Here is a 17,493-nt window from a genome sequence, read left to right as displayed (position 1 = left end):
AAAAAATGAAGAAACCCTTTCCAAAGTCGTAAACTTACAAAACTCATGGTCCAACGCCGCCCATAAACAGTTCAAATCCCGTGTGCCGTGCGGTCGTGTTGCTCTGGACAGTGCCCCGTACAGGGCAGGGGGAAAATCTACGATATGCAAGTCGGAAGTGCAACAATATAAAGAAAGTCCAGCAGCGGAGGCTTTCCTTTTCCGTCCGCGTACAAATTGCAAACAACTTGGGCTTTGTGTGTGTGCCTTGGCCTGGCGGGGGGTTTGAGTGTTTATTGGCAAGGACTCTATTCTCTCGGCTTCGGCAGGGATATTCGTTGAATTGGAAATAGATAAACAAACAAGTTTTCTAAATATTGATGGTTTCCTTTTGCTCTTTTGGGCCTTCGGCCCAACCGAATCAGGGACAAGGAGTTTGTTTTGGTTGTCTCCAACTGGGATCGAAATTGGATTAAGAGGCTACGAGGAAAATATGGCAAATGATAAACGTCGATATTTGAGAATCGGGCTGAATTGTGAATTGTGTTTGGTCCTTGGAATTGTTAACCTTTTGTCTTTTGAATGTTTTGTTCTTTCTTTGATGAGGGATAAAGTTCATTTTCAAATCGATTATTTTGATTTCTGCTGACAGTTCAATATTTTTTTCTTTTGAGTAATAGCTTGTCAGGATGATTAGTATAGAAATAGTAAAACTTGGTAATGCAAACTTTTTGGAGATTTTCATTGGAATTTATATAAATATTGTTTCTGAAAAATAATAGGAACGGCCGTGGCTGACTGGTTACGGTGTTCGCTTTGTAAGCGAATGGTTCTGGGTTCGATGCTTATCTGCTCCCAACGAGAATGTTAAGAACACATAAATTTGAAATTTAACGAAAAATCATAGTCGCTCTAGGCAGGGTTCGAAACCCCGTCCTTTGGATTGGTAAGCAAAAATGCTAGCCACTAGGCCATGACGACTTGGTGAGCGTGGATTGGAATTAGGAATACTGTTACAGAGAGCGAGTACCAAACCTTCTTAGCATGGTGCTCCCAACGAATACTACCAAAAATCTCGGAGCGTATGGTGGTGTGTCTCCACGCTTCTTCCTCCCCTGTCGATTCAGAATTGTGTTGTTGTTCGAACACTCAGTGCTCAAACTCAACCCAATTACGAGTCATCTTTGCGATACGGCTTTACGCAGTAGGCCTGGCCGCTTTAACGCTTGTGATGTCTCAATGCATTTCAAAGCAATGGCGCACCCCGATCAGACGGTAGTAACTAAATTCATGCCATTTCAATAACAAATACTGTTAAAATAACAGAAAGTGTTATGGAATATTCTTGCAAAATCCATTTTTGCATAAGAGTTCAATAACAGTTTATGTTATCATAACAAAATTTGTTATCGGTCTGATATTGATTGAAAGCCAGAACAACTTGGGAATAACATTTTTTGTTATGGAAGAATACTTCCAACTGTTATTGGGATGATCGGATTAGTTGTTAAAATAACAAAAAATGATAACAAAGATTTGTACGAAGAATCACTAAAAATGATATTAGTCTGTTATTACAATAACAATTCAATAACAAAAAAATCATAACGATGAATAACAAATCTTGTTATAAATAACATAAAATGATATTGGCCTAGTATTTTCAAATATCAAAAAATGTTATTCTTAAGTTATTGCCGTCTGCTCGGGACTGCAAATGTTAATAAATGACAAGAAGAGTGCTAGGCGTCATCTAACCTAAGGCACTCTCCAGGATCCCTTCGAAAGATTGGCTGCGCTAGGGTCTGATTAGATTAGATTAGATTAGATATTGTTTCTAAAAAATAATAAATGCTTGCTTAATCTTTAACCTACAAACATTAATCAAGTTTTGAAAATCAGGTGTGTGTGTGATTTTTTATCCACAATTCTATTTATTTATCATTATCAAATTTTGAACATTTGTGTGTGTGTGTGTGTGTGTGTGTGTGTGTGTGTGTTTGTGTGTTCCATTTCATTGTGTTTAAGTCGAAAACAATTGCCTCTTTTATATTGTTTTTTTGTTTATTTGAGCAACTCTCTCAGGTTTCAGTAATTCCATTTTATTTTTGTAATTTTTTATCCCTCTGAAACTTTTTTGGTGCCTTCGGTATTTTGCGTCATTAGTTTGTCCATATAATTTGCCTTACAAATTTAACAGCTGTACTTACAAAAATGATGCATAAAAATTCAAAAATCTGTATCTTTTGCAGGAATTTTCTGATCGATTTGGTGTCTTCGGCAAAATTGAAAGGTATGGATGAAGACTACACTAAAAAAAATGATACTCGGTGGTTTTTAATTCCACTTTTTGTCACTAAAACTTGATTTGCAAGAAAAAAAAAACACTTTTTTTATATTTTGATATGTTGTTTTTGAATGCCAACTTTTCTGAAATTTCCAGGTTGCTGAAAAAATCTTTGACCGAGTTATGATTTTTTTATTCAATGCTGATTTAAAAAAAAAAATAAATATTGGTTGCAACAATTTTTCAACTTCATTTTACGATGTAAAATCAAATTTGAAATCAAAAAGTACTTCAGTGAAATATTGATAAAGTGCACCGTTTTCAAACTAAAGCAATTTTTAGGTAACTTTTTCAAAAATAGTCGAAGTTTTCATTTTTTAAATTCGTGCACGTGTTTGCCCACTATTGAAAAAATATTTTTGAATAGCTGAGAAAATTCTCTATATTTTGCTTTTTTGAACTTTGTTGATAAGACCCTTAGTTGCTGAGATATGGCCATGCAAAGGTGTAAAACAGTAAAATATTGCTGTTTTCTAAGTTTATCTCAACCAACTCACCATTTGCTAATGTCGATATCTCAGCAATTAATGGTCGGATTTTCAATGTTAAAATATGAAACATTCGTGAAATTTTCCGATCTTTTCGAAAACAATATTTCGAATAATATTTCAAAAGGGCGTAATATTGAATGTTTTGCCCTGTTGAAATGTTAGTCTCATAACTCGGTCAAAGATTTTTTGCACAACCTGGAAATTTCAAAAAAGTTGGCATTTGATGAAATTATTAAAAAAAATTAAAAATAAAAATAGTTTTTTTTGCAAATTAAGTTTTTGTCACAAAAAGTGAAATTAAAACTCACCAATTTATTTTACCGTGTATCATTATTTTTCATTGTAGTCTTTATCCATACCTACAATTTTGTCGAAGTCACCAAATCGATCAAAAAATTCCTTCAAAAGATACAGATTTTTGAACTGTCATACAACATTTTTGTAAGGACAGCTGCCAAATTGGTAGATAAAATTCGTAGAGAATTGCTCAATGACAAATTCAAAGTTTAAAAAAATCTTTTACAAGAATTCCACATTTTTTTCTGATTAATTCATCGGACCAATTTATTAAGCACCTGTTCTACCATCCCACAAAGTACCCTCCAACGCAGATAATAAATTTGAGTTCACCACGTGTGGGTTTTTTTTGAACCCAACCTTCTTTCCTGACCACTAATTACAATTTACAAGCCCCATTAAAAAACCGGCCCTCGTCATCCCGTGCTGAGTCGCCGTGGTCCTTTTCCCCCCCTTCCTACCAGCTGTCATCCAACCTGTTAATTTCGCACTTGAAGGCACTTATGAGACACCAGTTGAGCAATAGGGTTGTGATTTTAATGACGTGCTCTTTTTCGCAGGGATTTGTATTATTTTTTTGTGTGCGATCAGCCTGACTAGTCCCGTTGACGCCACTTGGAATGACACTGTCGTGGAAAAATTGTGGTAAAAAGTGGGGTTCGAAATTAAATTTTCAATCTATATTTTCCAGAACAGAAAGGTCCAAGAGGTGCTTTTGAAAATTTTGGGGTTTTACCAAATAAACATCTAAAACAACTTTGTAAGTTTTTTTTTCAAATTTCACTTTCAAATTTCTCAGAAAGTGCAATCAAACCTGTTACATCACTCAGCTCCACTTTCAGAGGAATTCCATACGTTTTTTCCCACCTCCTGCTTCACCCCAGTTGACGACACCGACGAGGAGTCCCGTTTAGCCGCGTCGAGGACACCCCCCAGGCTTATTAGTGGCGTTGCAAAGGAAGGACCATCGTCGTCGTCGTCGTCGTCGCTCGGGCTGACTTTTATTACGACACACGTGAAGTGTATGTAAATGAGAGTGTCCTCACGTGGTGTGCCGAGCCGAGGTTTGGTGGATGACTTAGGCCGGGGACACCACCACACGGAAGAATTAAGTTATTCAAATTTGATGGGCGGGAAGGGGGACATCGGCGGGCGGGTGGAATAAAATGTGGTAAAATATATGACACTTGGCCGTTCGAATGGACAAGGGTCGCCGCAAAAAGTCGAGGTTGGAGCTGAGGTGCAGAACTTGGACGGACTCGGGAGGGACAATTTTGCCCGTGTCAGTGCAGTTTACGAGCTTGGAATTGGCCGGGAATAGTTTGGACGATCCCCGAGGGTATTCTAATTCTGCCACGTGAGTGGCATTTGGAGAGGTTTTTTCGCGATAAGGACAGTTGGATTTGGCTGTCGAAGAAAGGCTTTTGTAAAGGAAGTTAATTTCAAATCGCGTTCATTTGTTCAAATGATTCTTTTTAGTGGAAAACCTAACTTATTTTAAAAAAAATCCAGTAAGTGTTGATTTCAATAAACTTATTTCAGTTATTTCTTTTGCTTGGAATTGTTGTATTTTCTATGATTAATTTTCACATAAAATTGATGAAACGTTACCCTCTGCTGCCAAATTTGATATCCTTCTTGTGCTGAACAAGTAATTTTGAGCAACATTTGTTCTAGGAAATCCACCATATTTTTTTTCTATTTTTCGTTACATTTGCATTTATTTTGTAATCCCGGGCAGACGGAATTAATTTGAGAATAACATTTTTTGATATTTTAAAATACTAGGCCAATATCATTTAAAGTTGTTTAAAACAAGATTTGAGCAATTCTCTACCAAAACCGGAACTGGATTTTATTTGTATTTTTTGATTTGGCTCAAACTTTGTGGGGGCCTTCCCTATGACCAAATATGCTATTTTGTGTCATTGGTTCACCCATACAAGTCTCCATACAATTTTGGTAGCTGTCCATACAAAAATGGTATGTAAATATTAAAACAGCTGTAACTTTTGAGTGAATTTTCTGATCAATTTGGTGTCTTCGGCAAAGTTGTAGGTATTGTTGAGGACTTTTGAGAAAAAAATAGGTACACGGAAAAAAAATTTGAGGATTTTTTTATCAACTTTTTGTTTACTAAAACTCAATTTCCCAAAATATGTATTTTTTGATTTTAGAGATTTTTTGATATGTTTTAGGGGACAAAAATCCGCAACTTTTGAGCCATAGAGAAACATGGTCAAAAAATCTGCCGCCGAGTTATGAATTTTTGAAAAAAACAGTGATTTCTGGAAAAAAAAATCGAAGTTTGCAACAACAAGTTTCACATTATTTTTTAACGCAAAATTGAATTTGCAATCCAAAAATACTTTACAATTTTTTTGATAAAGGGCTCCGTTTTCAAGATATAGCCACCGAAACTTTGATTTTAGCGTTTTTTTTGCAGTTTTTCAATTTTTAAAATAGTGACCATGAACGACCATTTCTACAAATATTTTTTTAGAAAAGTTCAGAAAATTTGCTATAAAATTGTCTAAGAGACATTGAAGATGGGACCTCGGGTTGCTGAGATAGAGCCGCTTTAAGAAAAAGAAACACGAAAATTGAAGTTTTCTAAGTCTCACCAAAACAACCCACCATTTTCTAATGACGATATCTCAGCAACTAATGGTCCGATTTTCAATGTTAATACATGAAACATTCGTGAATTTTTCCGATCTTTTTTTTAGTTTTTCACGATATGGGTAACAAGAATTTGAACAAACAAATTTGAATATTTTTTCGAAAATTTTTTGTGAAGTATTTTCAAAAAAAATGTAATTAAATTTTAAATGTATGAAAAAATCCTGATCGTTTAACACCCATATTATAAAAAAAAATTATTTTAATTTTGAAAAAACATAATTTTGTTAAAATTTTTGAGTATTTTCAAAATATGTTGTTATTACATTCGAAATGTATGACAAATCTCAATCGTTAAGTAGCAATATTTAGGAAATAAAATTTTGAATATTTTTATGATAATAAGTAGTTTTGTGGAAATTTGTAGTACTTTTAAAAATTTGTGTTATAACTTTCGAAATGTATGAGAAAATCCCGATCGATTCATATCCATATTGTATAAAACTAAAATATTGAGTTTTTTTGAAAATACGTAGTTTTGTGAAAATTTTGAGTACTATCAAAAATGTTGTCTTTACATTCGAGATGTATAGAAAAATACGGATTATTTGAAACCTATATTGTGAAAAACTTGGATTTTTAGTATTTTTTAGAAAATACGTAGTTTTGAGAAAATTCTGAGTATTTTCACAAAATGTTTTAGAACATTAGAAATGTATGACAAAATTTCGATCGTTTGATACCCATATTGTAAAAAACTGAAATATTTTTTTAAATACCTAGTTTTGTAAAAAAATTGAGTATGTTCAAAAATGTTGTTATTACATTCGAATTGTACAAAAAAATCCGGTTATCTGATGCCCATATTGCAATAAAAATAATATTGAATATTTTTTCGAGAAACGTAGCATTTTCAAAATGTAGGAAAGTAAGTATTTTTGTGAAAAATTTCATGTAATTACATGATTTTTCGTACGATTTTAGCCAATGTCTCCCATATAGCAAAATCCCATAAGCTCTGTGTTTCAGTTAAGAACTGAACCGTGCTTAACCGAGGCAGCTGAACGAATCAAAACCGAGGCGTGCAAAACCGGGGCATGACTGTATGCAAAGCTTTTAAATTCTTAACCATTTAACCTACAGCTTTGACGAAAACACCAAATCGATCAGAAAATCCTTTCTAGAGATACAGATTTTTCACACTCCATTTTGCCCGCAAAATTGTATGAAAAAACCCTCTATGGATATTTGGAAATTCATCGACAAAATTTCATTTTAAACAAAAAAGAAAAAAAAATAAATTCGTCAAAAAATGTGGTATAATGCTGAACAACAAAATTTAATGAACTCATAAATATATTGTACATTTTTAATAAAGATTTTATGATTATATTTGCATCAAAATTTCGAAAAAATGTCATATGTCAAAACTAGGTAAAATAAATAAGCAGACTTAAGTTTAAGTAAGACTGTTCCTTTATAATCTTTTTTCGTTAATCTTAGTTCAAAATAGTTTTGCATAATGTCAATCAAAAATTTACTTTTTCAAAATCAAAATAAACTGGTCTTCCGGAAAAACAAGTACGCAGAGAAAAAAAAATAAGTGAAACTCAACCGAAAAAAGTAAACTCTCCAATACCGGATAACAAGGCTCCACTCAGCCAGAAGACGACGTTCACTGGCTAGTAATCCCATAAAATATAAAACAATTCCGCCCAATATTAAACTCCTTGATCTTTTCTTCTGCGAGATTCTTTGGCTGATTTTCAATGTTTTTTTTTCGCTCTTTCTGTTGCATTCTTACTTTTCAGATTGTTTTCCCCCAGTCAATCCGTCGACGTTAGCCAGCACCACCCACTTTTCACTTAATCGGGGAGGAAATTTTACTTGGGAAAAACAACATAACCAGCTTCGAGTCTTTTTTTGCGAATTTTCTTGGCATTTACTCACCTCATTAGTATTCCACCGATGTCGCTGGGTTGGGAAATGGTCAGCCCGTGGCAAACTTTCTAAATTTTCCGGAAGCTTGATCGGTTCGCCATCTGCGGAGAAAGGGGGAAGAGAAGAAGTGGGGGGAAAACTGTTAGCACGATAAGAAGAAAACGTGGGTTGAGATAACTGGTTACTTTTTGGAAGCTGCAGAAAAAAATGGAAGAAAATTGAGCTGGATGGTGGTGCTGGTGGGGGGCACGAGATATGTGAACGAGTAAATTGTATTAAATTATTATCCCGCGCACATTCGGCGAAAATTTGGAGTGCCCCTCGAGCGGAACGAGTGAGTTAATTTGAGTGTTGAGTTCAACTTTGCTGTGTGGTGTGAGTAATTTTAATTTTTGAATTACGCGAAGATACATCTAGAAATTTATTGAAATCTTATTCGTACCCGAAAATCCAACAGATAGCACGAGTCCATTACTCACCGTGACCAGAAAATTCATTTTTATGCCTGATTAACTAGAATGCGCTCTCTTTCGAGAATTATTTGCTCGATTTTCATCCTTTTTTCCCCTTCGGTACCTCGCAGCATAACTCTCTCCATCGAGGGAATAAATCGCTAATTTAAGCTAAATTATGTATATCGCAGGGTAATTTATGGTGGTGACAGAGAGAGATTTCGTCCTTCAACCTATTGACTGCCGCTGCCGCCGAGAGGACCCTGACGAAAGTTTTGTGTTTCGAGTCTTTTTACGATCTCTTCGGCCGGCCTCGCGTAAGTGCGATTTTTGGCGGGCTCTACGCGCGTTTATTTTATGGTTACACGCACCCCTACTAGCGGCAGCAACTACTAAAACCCCTGCTAGTATGGGACCTTACAAGCAGCAGCTCATCATCTTACGACCGCCAGTTTCGGCGGGATTCAAGCGGATTTACGACCGAACGCGGCATAAATCATCGCCTATAAATTATAATTTCCTACCATGCAGAGCAGTAATTTGTTATATAATAAAGTCTGTGCTACACACCGCCAAAATATGAACGGAGAGAAGAAAAAAAAAACATTCTTGCAGTCTCGGTCGAGTCGTGAACGACGAGGCGCACTTCCCGAAAATAAAAAGAAACACCAACCACGGAAAAAAAGGACGAAAAAGCCTCCCCCACTCCAGCCCACGGATCAGATAACAGGACACGGTTTCTATTATAATTCAAAATTGACCCTAATTAGCGCGGCCAACGCGAACCTCGACAGCAAGCAAAAGTGAGCTGTCCGCGCGGAGTCCGTGGAGTTTTGACCAAAAGGACTCGAAAAGAAAGTGCTGTTCGCTGAAGTGTTTGGCACGATGGACGCAGGTGAGAACGAGACCATAAAACCGCGTGCGCTTCACACCTTGGCAGGGTTGCCAGTTTTATGACTAGATTAGGTTTCAAAAAAGGTTTCAAGCGATTCGTGGTCGGGAGGTTTCATTAAAATTGGTTGGTGACCTATCGGTTGCTTTTGCCTGTTTTGAGTTATGACTACTTAAGTGATATTTAAGTACTGTCCGAGGCAATCCATCGACCCATCTTAAGTTAATTGAATGTCCTTTCAAACGAGTCTAAAGGTTGAAAACTGGCAACCCTCTCTCATGTTATGACTACTTAGGTGATAATTATGTTCTTTTTTCAATCCGGAACTGGTCTATAAACTATGTTCGGATTCTTCACCCGACCCATTGTTGGTCGAAAATTTCGAAAATCTGGTTACTCTGTCTCAAGTTATGGTCACTCAAGAGATAAAATCAATTTTCTACGATTTTTGTAGTCTTCTTGTAGCTTTTATGTCAAACGAAAATTATAATTGGATTTTTATGAGAGGAAGTTAGTATTAAGATTAGTTTTTTTTTAAGATTAAATCTTTATGCTAAATATTTAAACAAAAGTTTCAGATGCTAAAATAAGCTGATTTGTTGATCCGATTTGTTATAAAACTGAGTTACTGTTTTAATAAATTGTGGTGTAAACAGTATAATAAAAATTAATTCGAGAACTGATTATAAAGTTGGAATTGTTCTATTGTAATATATTTATACTTTCTTAAAAAAATATTTATTAATATTAAGCTTTCGCTGAATCACTTAAGAAAAAAAAATACATTTTAAAATAATTTTCTCTTTTTTGTTATTTCGCTTACATTTACAAATGAGTCGAGAAAAAAATATATAATAATTTGGGGAAAAATAAAAATATTGAAATAAGAAGCCATAGTTTCAACATTCGCTAGAAAAATCTGTTTTAAAATGCATTTCACACTAGTACAGATGTTTTGCAATCATTAGTTTAATTTTTTTTTGCGCTAGTACACATCGAAAATTTTCAAAAATTTCTAATATTTTTTAATCAACCCAAACATGCATTTTAAATTGGTTTCAGCTGATTTCACTTCAATTTCCATTAAAATTTTGAAGTTATTTGAAAAAATATTTTTTTGCCCACCGATTTTTCGAGCCTTTTTGAAGGGGGGGGACAAAAACTTTAAATAAAATGTGTACCCGCCTAACCACATTCCTTTGTCCCATTTTTTTTAATAAGAAATTTTCCTACCCCTCGATAATTTTTTTATTTTTTAAATGAGTGTATATCGAATGCCGTTGAAAATGTAACACAAAAGCAATCAACGAATGTTTTGAAAACGGTGGCATTATTGAAAAAAAAAATTACAAAAGTGCCTTTTAACACACTTTAATATTTTTTTTTTAATCTAGCTGAAATCAATGAAGTCATATTACATCATCAGTCAAATTACAATTATTCGGAATACACGACAAAATATTTGCTCATTTTTTTAAATCACTTTCTGGGTCAAATATTATTTTTTTAAATGTAAATCTTGATTCTAAAATTTTCAAATAAGTTTTTTCGAAAAGTTCAGAATAAATTACAAATACTTCATTTGATGAAGTTGGAAGTCAGATTACCGAGTTTCCGAGACATCGGCGACCAAAAATTTGTGAATTTTGTGAACCTTAAAAAAAATGAGAAAACATGAGCTCTTTTTGAAATTGAAAAACAAGCTTTTTTCAAGAGAGTCACCTAATAATGGCTGTTACCTGAACTGTGTGTACTTTATCAAAAGTTATGGGAAAAAAATTTTGATTGCAAATAAATTTTTTACAATAAAAAAATAATTTATAAAAATCTATGATCGTTTTCGATTTTTAAATATTTTTATACTCTCAAAAACATAACTCGGCCTTTTTTTTTGTTTTGCTACTCTGGAATTTTGTTGAAATATGGCAGTTTATTTCACCTGAAACATGATATTTGACCACTTATTTAATTAATTCCGTTTTTTTAAAGAAATATTCAATTTATATTGCCCAATTGGCACATATTGAGTTCGAATGCATGATCCCATTTACGTAATCAGAAAGCGTATATGAATTGAAAGTTTTGGAAATTGAAATACCCTGGAATATAAAAAAAACCATTTTAAAAACTCTTAAAATTGATTTCGCTAAGATAAAAATATTTGGTGCTACGCGAAATTTGAGAAATAAAAACTTCGTTGAAAACAGTCAAATGAAGATGAAACAAACATTTAGTTTTTTTTAAAGATAATGATGTTGTTATTCATAGGGACTTTAAAAGAGTTTTGGAGCTCCTTTTAGCTTTGAATTCATAAATTTACATTTGATGATACTATTAGAACATCCAAAACAGATTTCTTCTTAAGTGGGAAAAATAACAAAACAAACCTACTACAATTGTTATTGAAAAGTGGTAGTAAGAGAAAAAGTTACATTATCATATTGGAATGAAAATAATTTACAAATTCCAGAACTCCAGAATTCCAGAAATAAATATAAAAAATTTACGCTGTTACTGTTACATACATTCTTTCAAGTTTTTGTTACCCCTTCTCAAAGTAAACCATAATGCAATAAAGCTTCGTAATATTTTTGCAAAAATATTTATGTATACAAACGGTTTTAATTCAAAGTCCCCGGGCAGACGGTAATAACAAAATTCATGCCAATTCAATAACAAATACTGTTAACAGAAAGTGTTTTGGAATTTTCTTGAAAAATCAATTTTTGCATAAGGCTTTAATAACAGTTTATGTTATCATAACAAAATTTGTTATTGGTTTGATATTGGTTGAGAGCCAACACAACTTTGGAATAACATTTTTTGTTATGGAAGAATACCTCCAACTGTTATTGGGATGATCGGATTAGTTGTTATAATAACAAAAAATAATAACAAAGATTTGTTCGAAGAATAACTAAAAATGTTATTAGTCTATTATTACAATAACAATCCCGGGCGGAAAGTGAGTTGGTTGCGATAACTTCGAACTATCTTGGCTTGTTTATTTGCATCTTGTTGTAAACTCCTCGAGTTATGACGACTTTTGAAACCGACTGCGTATCATGGAAAGTATATTCCATGATCATACTGCATTATCTACAGTTGATATTGAGCTGTTAGTGGTAGTTTTTTTAGACTTAGCAAAAATTTCGAAAATTTATTTTTTTTCAAAAATTTAACCCGAACATCATGAAATGATTATTTTGACTTTGTTTCAAATTTATGCTGGACTTAGAAAAATTTGCAGTCACTGACCGAATTTTCAATTTCCGATACTTAGAATAATTTTCATGAGCTGATATTTTAAAGTTTGATTTTATTTATGCTGGACTTTGAAATTTTTGCGTATATTTTTTAATTCTTTACTTTTTACAGAAAAAGCATTTTTTGGGACTTAGAAAATTTTCGGGAGTTTGGAAACATGATAAATTATTTTGATGTTTATATTTGCTTTGAACCAAAATTTCGGAAAAATCGACGAAATTACAGGAAATTTTTGTCCGATTTTTACAAAAACATCAGTTTGTTCCTAAAATAATGTCCCTAACAAAACGTCTTCATTGAAATTTTGAAATTCGAAAGTTGGTTTTTAATAATTATTGATATACCCCCTACAAAAATCGTTCCGGCACTTAGAAAATTTACGGGATCAGTATCACGATAAGATTTTTGGTAGAATTTTTTAAGATTTTCAGGACTTTGCGAAATTTTTGCTCTCAGCCAGTTGAATATTTTTCAACATTTTGAAAAATTATTTTGATAAGAAACATTACCAGGCTTTTTGGAATTTTACTGTGGATTTTTGGACTTATGCAATTTTAGGAATATTTTCATAAACTGTTATTTTTAATTTAAAAAAAAATTGAATATAGAGACTTTTGATTTTTCGTGATTTGGAAAATTATTATAACATTTTGGCAATTCAACGCTTTCTCCACAATTTTTTAATGAGTTTTTAAAGTAAAATAATTTTTCAACTTTGAAAAATCTTGTTTTGTTGTAAGTGCGTATATTCCTGCAATATTACTCATATTTGTGAAGAGAAAGAAGGGGGGAGAGGGGGGGGGGGGGTCTGAATTGTGGCGTGGTGCATTAAAAACCAATAAAATTATTTTTGGGATCAAAATCTACTTTATGAACTTGATATGATTTTTGGAAGATTTCAGTTGTTTGCTACTATAAACTCAACTTGATGTGGCATTGTTGGTCAAATAAACTCAACAAGATTTTTCGCAGATACGCCTCGAACAATTTATGTTCGTGGCCATGTTCGGTTATCTCTTAACCATACCCTGGGGTGAACTTGACTTGTTCGTGTTTTTACGAACATGGGTAGATTTTTCCAAGATGCAACTTTCTGCCCGGGATCCAATAACAAAAAAAAATCATAACGACGCAAAACAAATCTTGTTATAAATAACATAAAATGTTATTGGACTAGTATTTTCAAATAACAAACAATGTTATTCCCAAGTTATTTGCGGCTGCTCGGGTCAGCCCCAAAGGTTATTAATACATTTTCCGAAGTTTATTTTAAAAATTGACAATTTCGTTTTGTATCTTCTGAGAATTTATGAGAATAATAAAGACTTCTAATATAATTCAAACAGATTCAATAGTTGATTTTTATACATTTATTATAAAATAAAGAATTCAATTGAAATTTGAAAAAAAGCTTTTCTCATTGCTTCCTTCATTCAAAACCAGAATACAAAATTCCCACAAAAATTTCCCCTCACAGCAATAAAGCGACCATAAAAAAAAGTCAAAAGAATCCACATTTCACCGAGTTATCAAAAAGGTAAAGAAGTCAACCCCCACTCGAGGGACGAGGCAGCCCCTCCAACGCAGGCAATAAATAGAAGAATTACGACGCTGTCCAACGCGCGTTGCCTCCTTTTTAATGACCCCTGGTCAGAGCATCGCCTTGGAGTTATTTGTGTGGGACTTTTTTTTCACTCTCAAAAAGAAAAAAAAAAAACCGGAGCAAGTTGATAAACATAGTGCCAAAAGTCACGACTTTTCGATTTGTAACGTCACGCGCGCCCTGCATGGGGGAGGGGGGAGGCAAACATGTATTTTTTTCTCCAGTTCTGCTCTCCGCTGGGGGTGATAAATTATTTTCTGATGGTGGACATTTGTTCGGCCTAATTCGGGTCGTAAAATTAGAATTAAGTCGTAAAATCGCATAATCAATTGCCATTTATCTTGAGGTGTCCGTTCATGATTTTTGTTCAACAATTAGTTAGATATTCCGGTGAGTATTGTCAAAATTTAATAAAATGTGTAAAACATAAACTTACAACTTCCAATTACAGCACAAAGTCCTCAACCCATTCGTGACCCATCCTTTCCGCCGTCCGTTTATCTGATTGAAACAAGCTGTCACCCACGAATAAAACAATTCATAAATTTAAATTGAAATCTGAGCCAGGCCCCCAAAATCCCCGACTTTATCCCATCTCTCCGGCCAAACGCCACCGATTTCGGGATTTTCACAAGTCCCCGCGAATTGTCAGTTGAAAATTTAACATTTGTACACATTGTTCACTCGAGTTTTCCACTTTGCCCCCCTACCCACTCAACTTTCCAATTTGACGACTCCATTTAACACTTGCTCCCCCCACCACCCAACCTGGCTTTCATCGAGAGATCCTCGTGGTTGTGGCGGCAGCGGCGTCGGTCGCCATAATGAGGGTAATTCAGTCACAATTTAATTATTTTATAATTAAAGTAATGATATGGTGTATAATTTTAAATTAAAGCAGTATTAATATGAATACGCGTGCTTTCGCGAATATAAATTCAGCCGGGGCTTTCACAACTAGTGTCCTACCAGGCCCCCTCACCACCCACGCAGGAAAAGTCACTTTGTTGGGGTAGGACACAATTGTGGCAGGGACAGTGAAAAAAAAATCCGAGTGGGGATTTCGTTTTAACACCCCCCAAACCAATTCGGACATGGCGGTGAAAGTCACGTGGCAGATAAAAACTAGGGCCTCCTCGACTCTTTCGAAAAAAAAAACAGAACAATGGGATTTGACGGGATGACCCGAGTTTGGGAAAATACTAGAATGACAATTCCGAAAAAAATAGAAAAAAAAAATCGCGTCATTTGTAGATGATTCTAATGTTTCTTGTTTCTTGTTTCTTGTTTCTTGTTTCTTGTTTCTTGTTTCTTGTTTCTTGTTTCTTGTTTCTTGTTTCTTGTTACTTGTTTCTTGTTTCTTGTTTCTTGTTTCTTGTTTCTTGTTTCTTGTATCTTGTTTCTTGTTTCTTGTTTCTTGTTTCTTGTTTCTTGTTTCTTGTTTCTTGTTTCTTGTTTCTTGTTTCTTGTTTCTTGTTTCTTGTTTCTTGTTTCTTGTTTCTTGTTTCTTGTTTCTTGTTTCTTGTTTCTTGTTTCTTGTTTCTTGTTTCTTGTTTCTTGTTTCTTGTTTCTTGTTTCTTGTTTCTTGTTTCTTGTTTCTTGTTTCTTGTTTCTTGTTTCTTGTTTCTTGTTTCTTGTTTCTTGTTTCTTGTTTCTTGTTTCTTGTTTCTTGTTTCTTGTTTCTTGTTTCTTGTTTCTTGTTTCTTGTTTCTTGTTTCTTGTTTCTTGTTTCTTGTTTCTTGTTTCTTGTTTCTTGTTTCTTGTTTCTTGTTTCTTGTTTCTTGTTTCTTGTTTCTTGTTTCTTGTTTCTTGTTTCTTGTTTCTTGTTTCTTGTTTCTTGTTTCTTGTTTCTTGTTTCTTGTTTCTTGTTTCTTGTTTCTTGTTTCTTGTTTCTTGTTTCTTGTTTCTTGTTTCTTGTTTCTTGTTTCTTGTTTCTTGTTTCTTGTTTCTTGTTTCTTGTTTCTTGTTTCTTGTTTCTTGTTTCTGTTTTTTTTTTTTGCCAAAATTTTACAATCTTCACCCAATCTAGCCAAAAAAAAAGGTTGAAAGCATGGCATGGCGCGTGCCACGTGAGAGACACACACAAAAAAGTGCAAAGCGAATTAAACAAATAAATTGCATAAATTATTGATGGAATTTAAATGGTTATAAACGGAGTGTGTGTGCCATTTGGGGGTCGTCGTCGACGGTGGCGGTGATGGTGTTTATTGTATAATTTATTTCAGCAAATAAATCAAATCATTAGTTTTAATCAATTTATCAAATGGGCGACGGAAGGATTTGCTCGGAGTGGCGAAACAAAACAAAAAATTCGACAATTAAATAAAACAACCTACAGCCAATTAGTCCGACAATGATCACTTCATTAGCATAAAAAAAGCAAAACACAGACGGTTAAAAAAAAACTATCGCCAACAAGATTGACGGCATCCCGGAAGGCGATATTCCTTGTGTGCAAAGTGACATAATTCAGTGTTATTTATAAATCCTGTGTCCTGGTCTGTTTGTTTTTGCCCATTCCAAGGGGGGTCGGAGGAGTCCTCCTTTATGTAAGCGGAAAGAAATTATCATTAGTTTTATGGGAAACGAGCGGAAAACGTTACCGTCCATCGTCCAAAGAAGAAGAAAAACCGCCATGGAAAAATCGTGCGATTTTCCCGACCAGATTAAATTGGCCACGCGATGGGGGTGGTGTGGGTGGCGGCGGAGGGGTTTTAATATAGCGAAAATATGATAATGTATACAAATTAAAATTGTTTATAATATAGAATTTTAGCATGCGATTTCGGGTGGGAAATGGACGGAAAGTTTTGCTCTCGGGGGTGGTCGGTGGTTGCATTTTTCGCCCATTTCTATTGCCTCTAGGCGCTCGTCAAACGTGGAAATGAGGACGAAAAGCTTCTGGAGCAGAGTTCTGAGGCTTTCGGTTGGGGGAAATGGCATTGCGATTACATGCAACCATTTGATGATTTTTTTTGTATTTTCTATATATATATATAATTTTGAAACTGTGGATTTGGCTTGTTTTCCCACAAACGAATTGATGGAATTTTGCACATTTTTGCTTTCATCATGCTCATTTTTGCAATAATAGTTAAAATATATATATTTTTCTACATTCTGAAAAAACCTTTTTTTGAACCAGAATCCATTTGCAAAATTGATTTATCCATAAAAATCACAAAAAGTATCTGAATAATCTAAAATCTGAATCTTGAGAATGTAATTTGCAATAAAGTTTGTGTGTTCTGAAAAGTTTAAGGAACGAATAGTCAGGCAAGAAAAGGTAAACTTAAAGAAATACTGTTTCTTTTTTCGTTTTAAAACAAAAAAATCAGTTAACACAAAAACACAAGTTTGAAAATGTTAAATTTTACTTTGTTTAAAATAATTATAAAGAGAAATAACAAATGTCAGTCTAGACTCAAGAGTTTTTGGATTTGTGAAATCTACAAAACCTTGCTGAAAAAACTTAAAAAAAATCGTCATTCTAAAAATTGAACTTCAAATTTCCTGATTCTTTTTCTTTTTGTAGCGGTATCCAAGCATCAATAGGTTCAATTTTCAACATTTTAAGACACTTTCATAGGAAATTCGCTGAA

The 17,493-nt window shown here is 33.9% G+C and overlaps 1 protein-coding gene across 12 annotated transcripts in view; it reads right to left on the bottom strand.

Moving 5' to 3' along the window:
* Window positions 1-17,493, bottom strand: part of LOC120423649 (calmodulin-binding transcription activator 1-like) — a 380,253-nt gene that overhangs the window by 74,591 nt on the left and 288,169 nt on the right. For all 12 annotated transcript variants that reach the window (XM_039587523.2, XM_039587521.2, XM_039587525.2 and 9 more), the window contains one exon: window positions 7,687-7,778. In XM_039587523.2, coding sequence (XP_039443457.1) covers window positions 7,687-7,778 — 92 coding nt within the window. The remainder of the gene's footprint in view (window positions 1-7,686; window positions 7,779-17,493) is intronic.

This window comes from Culex pipiens, chromosome 3, assembly GCF_016801865.2.
Source record: "Culex pipiens pallens isolate TS chromosome 3, TS_CPP_V2, whole genome shotgun sequence".
NCBI lineage: Eukaryota > Metazoa > Arthropoda > Insecta > Diptera > Culicidae > Culex > Culex pipiens.
The sequence above is the reverse complement of the archived record's forward strand: the minus strand, read 5'-3'. Positions and strand labels throughout refer to the sequence as shown.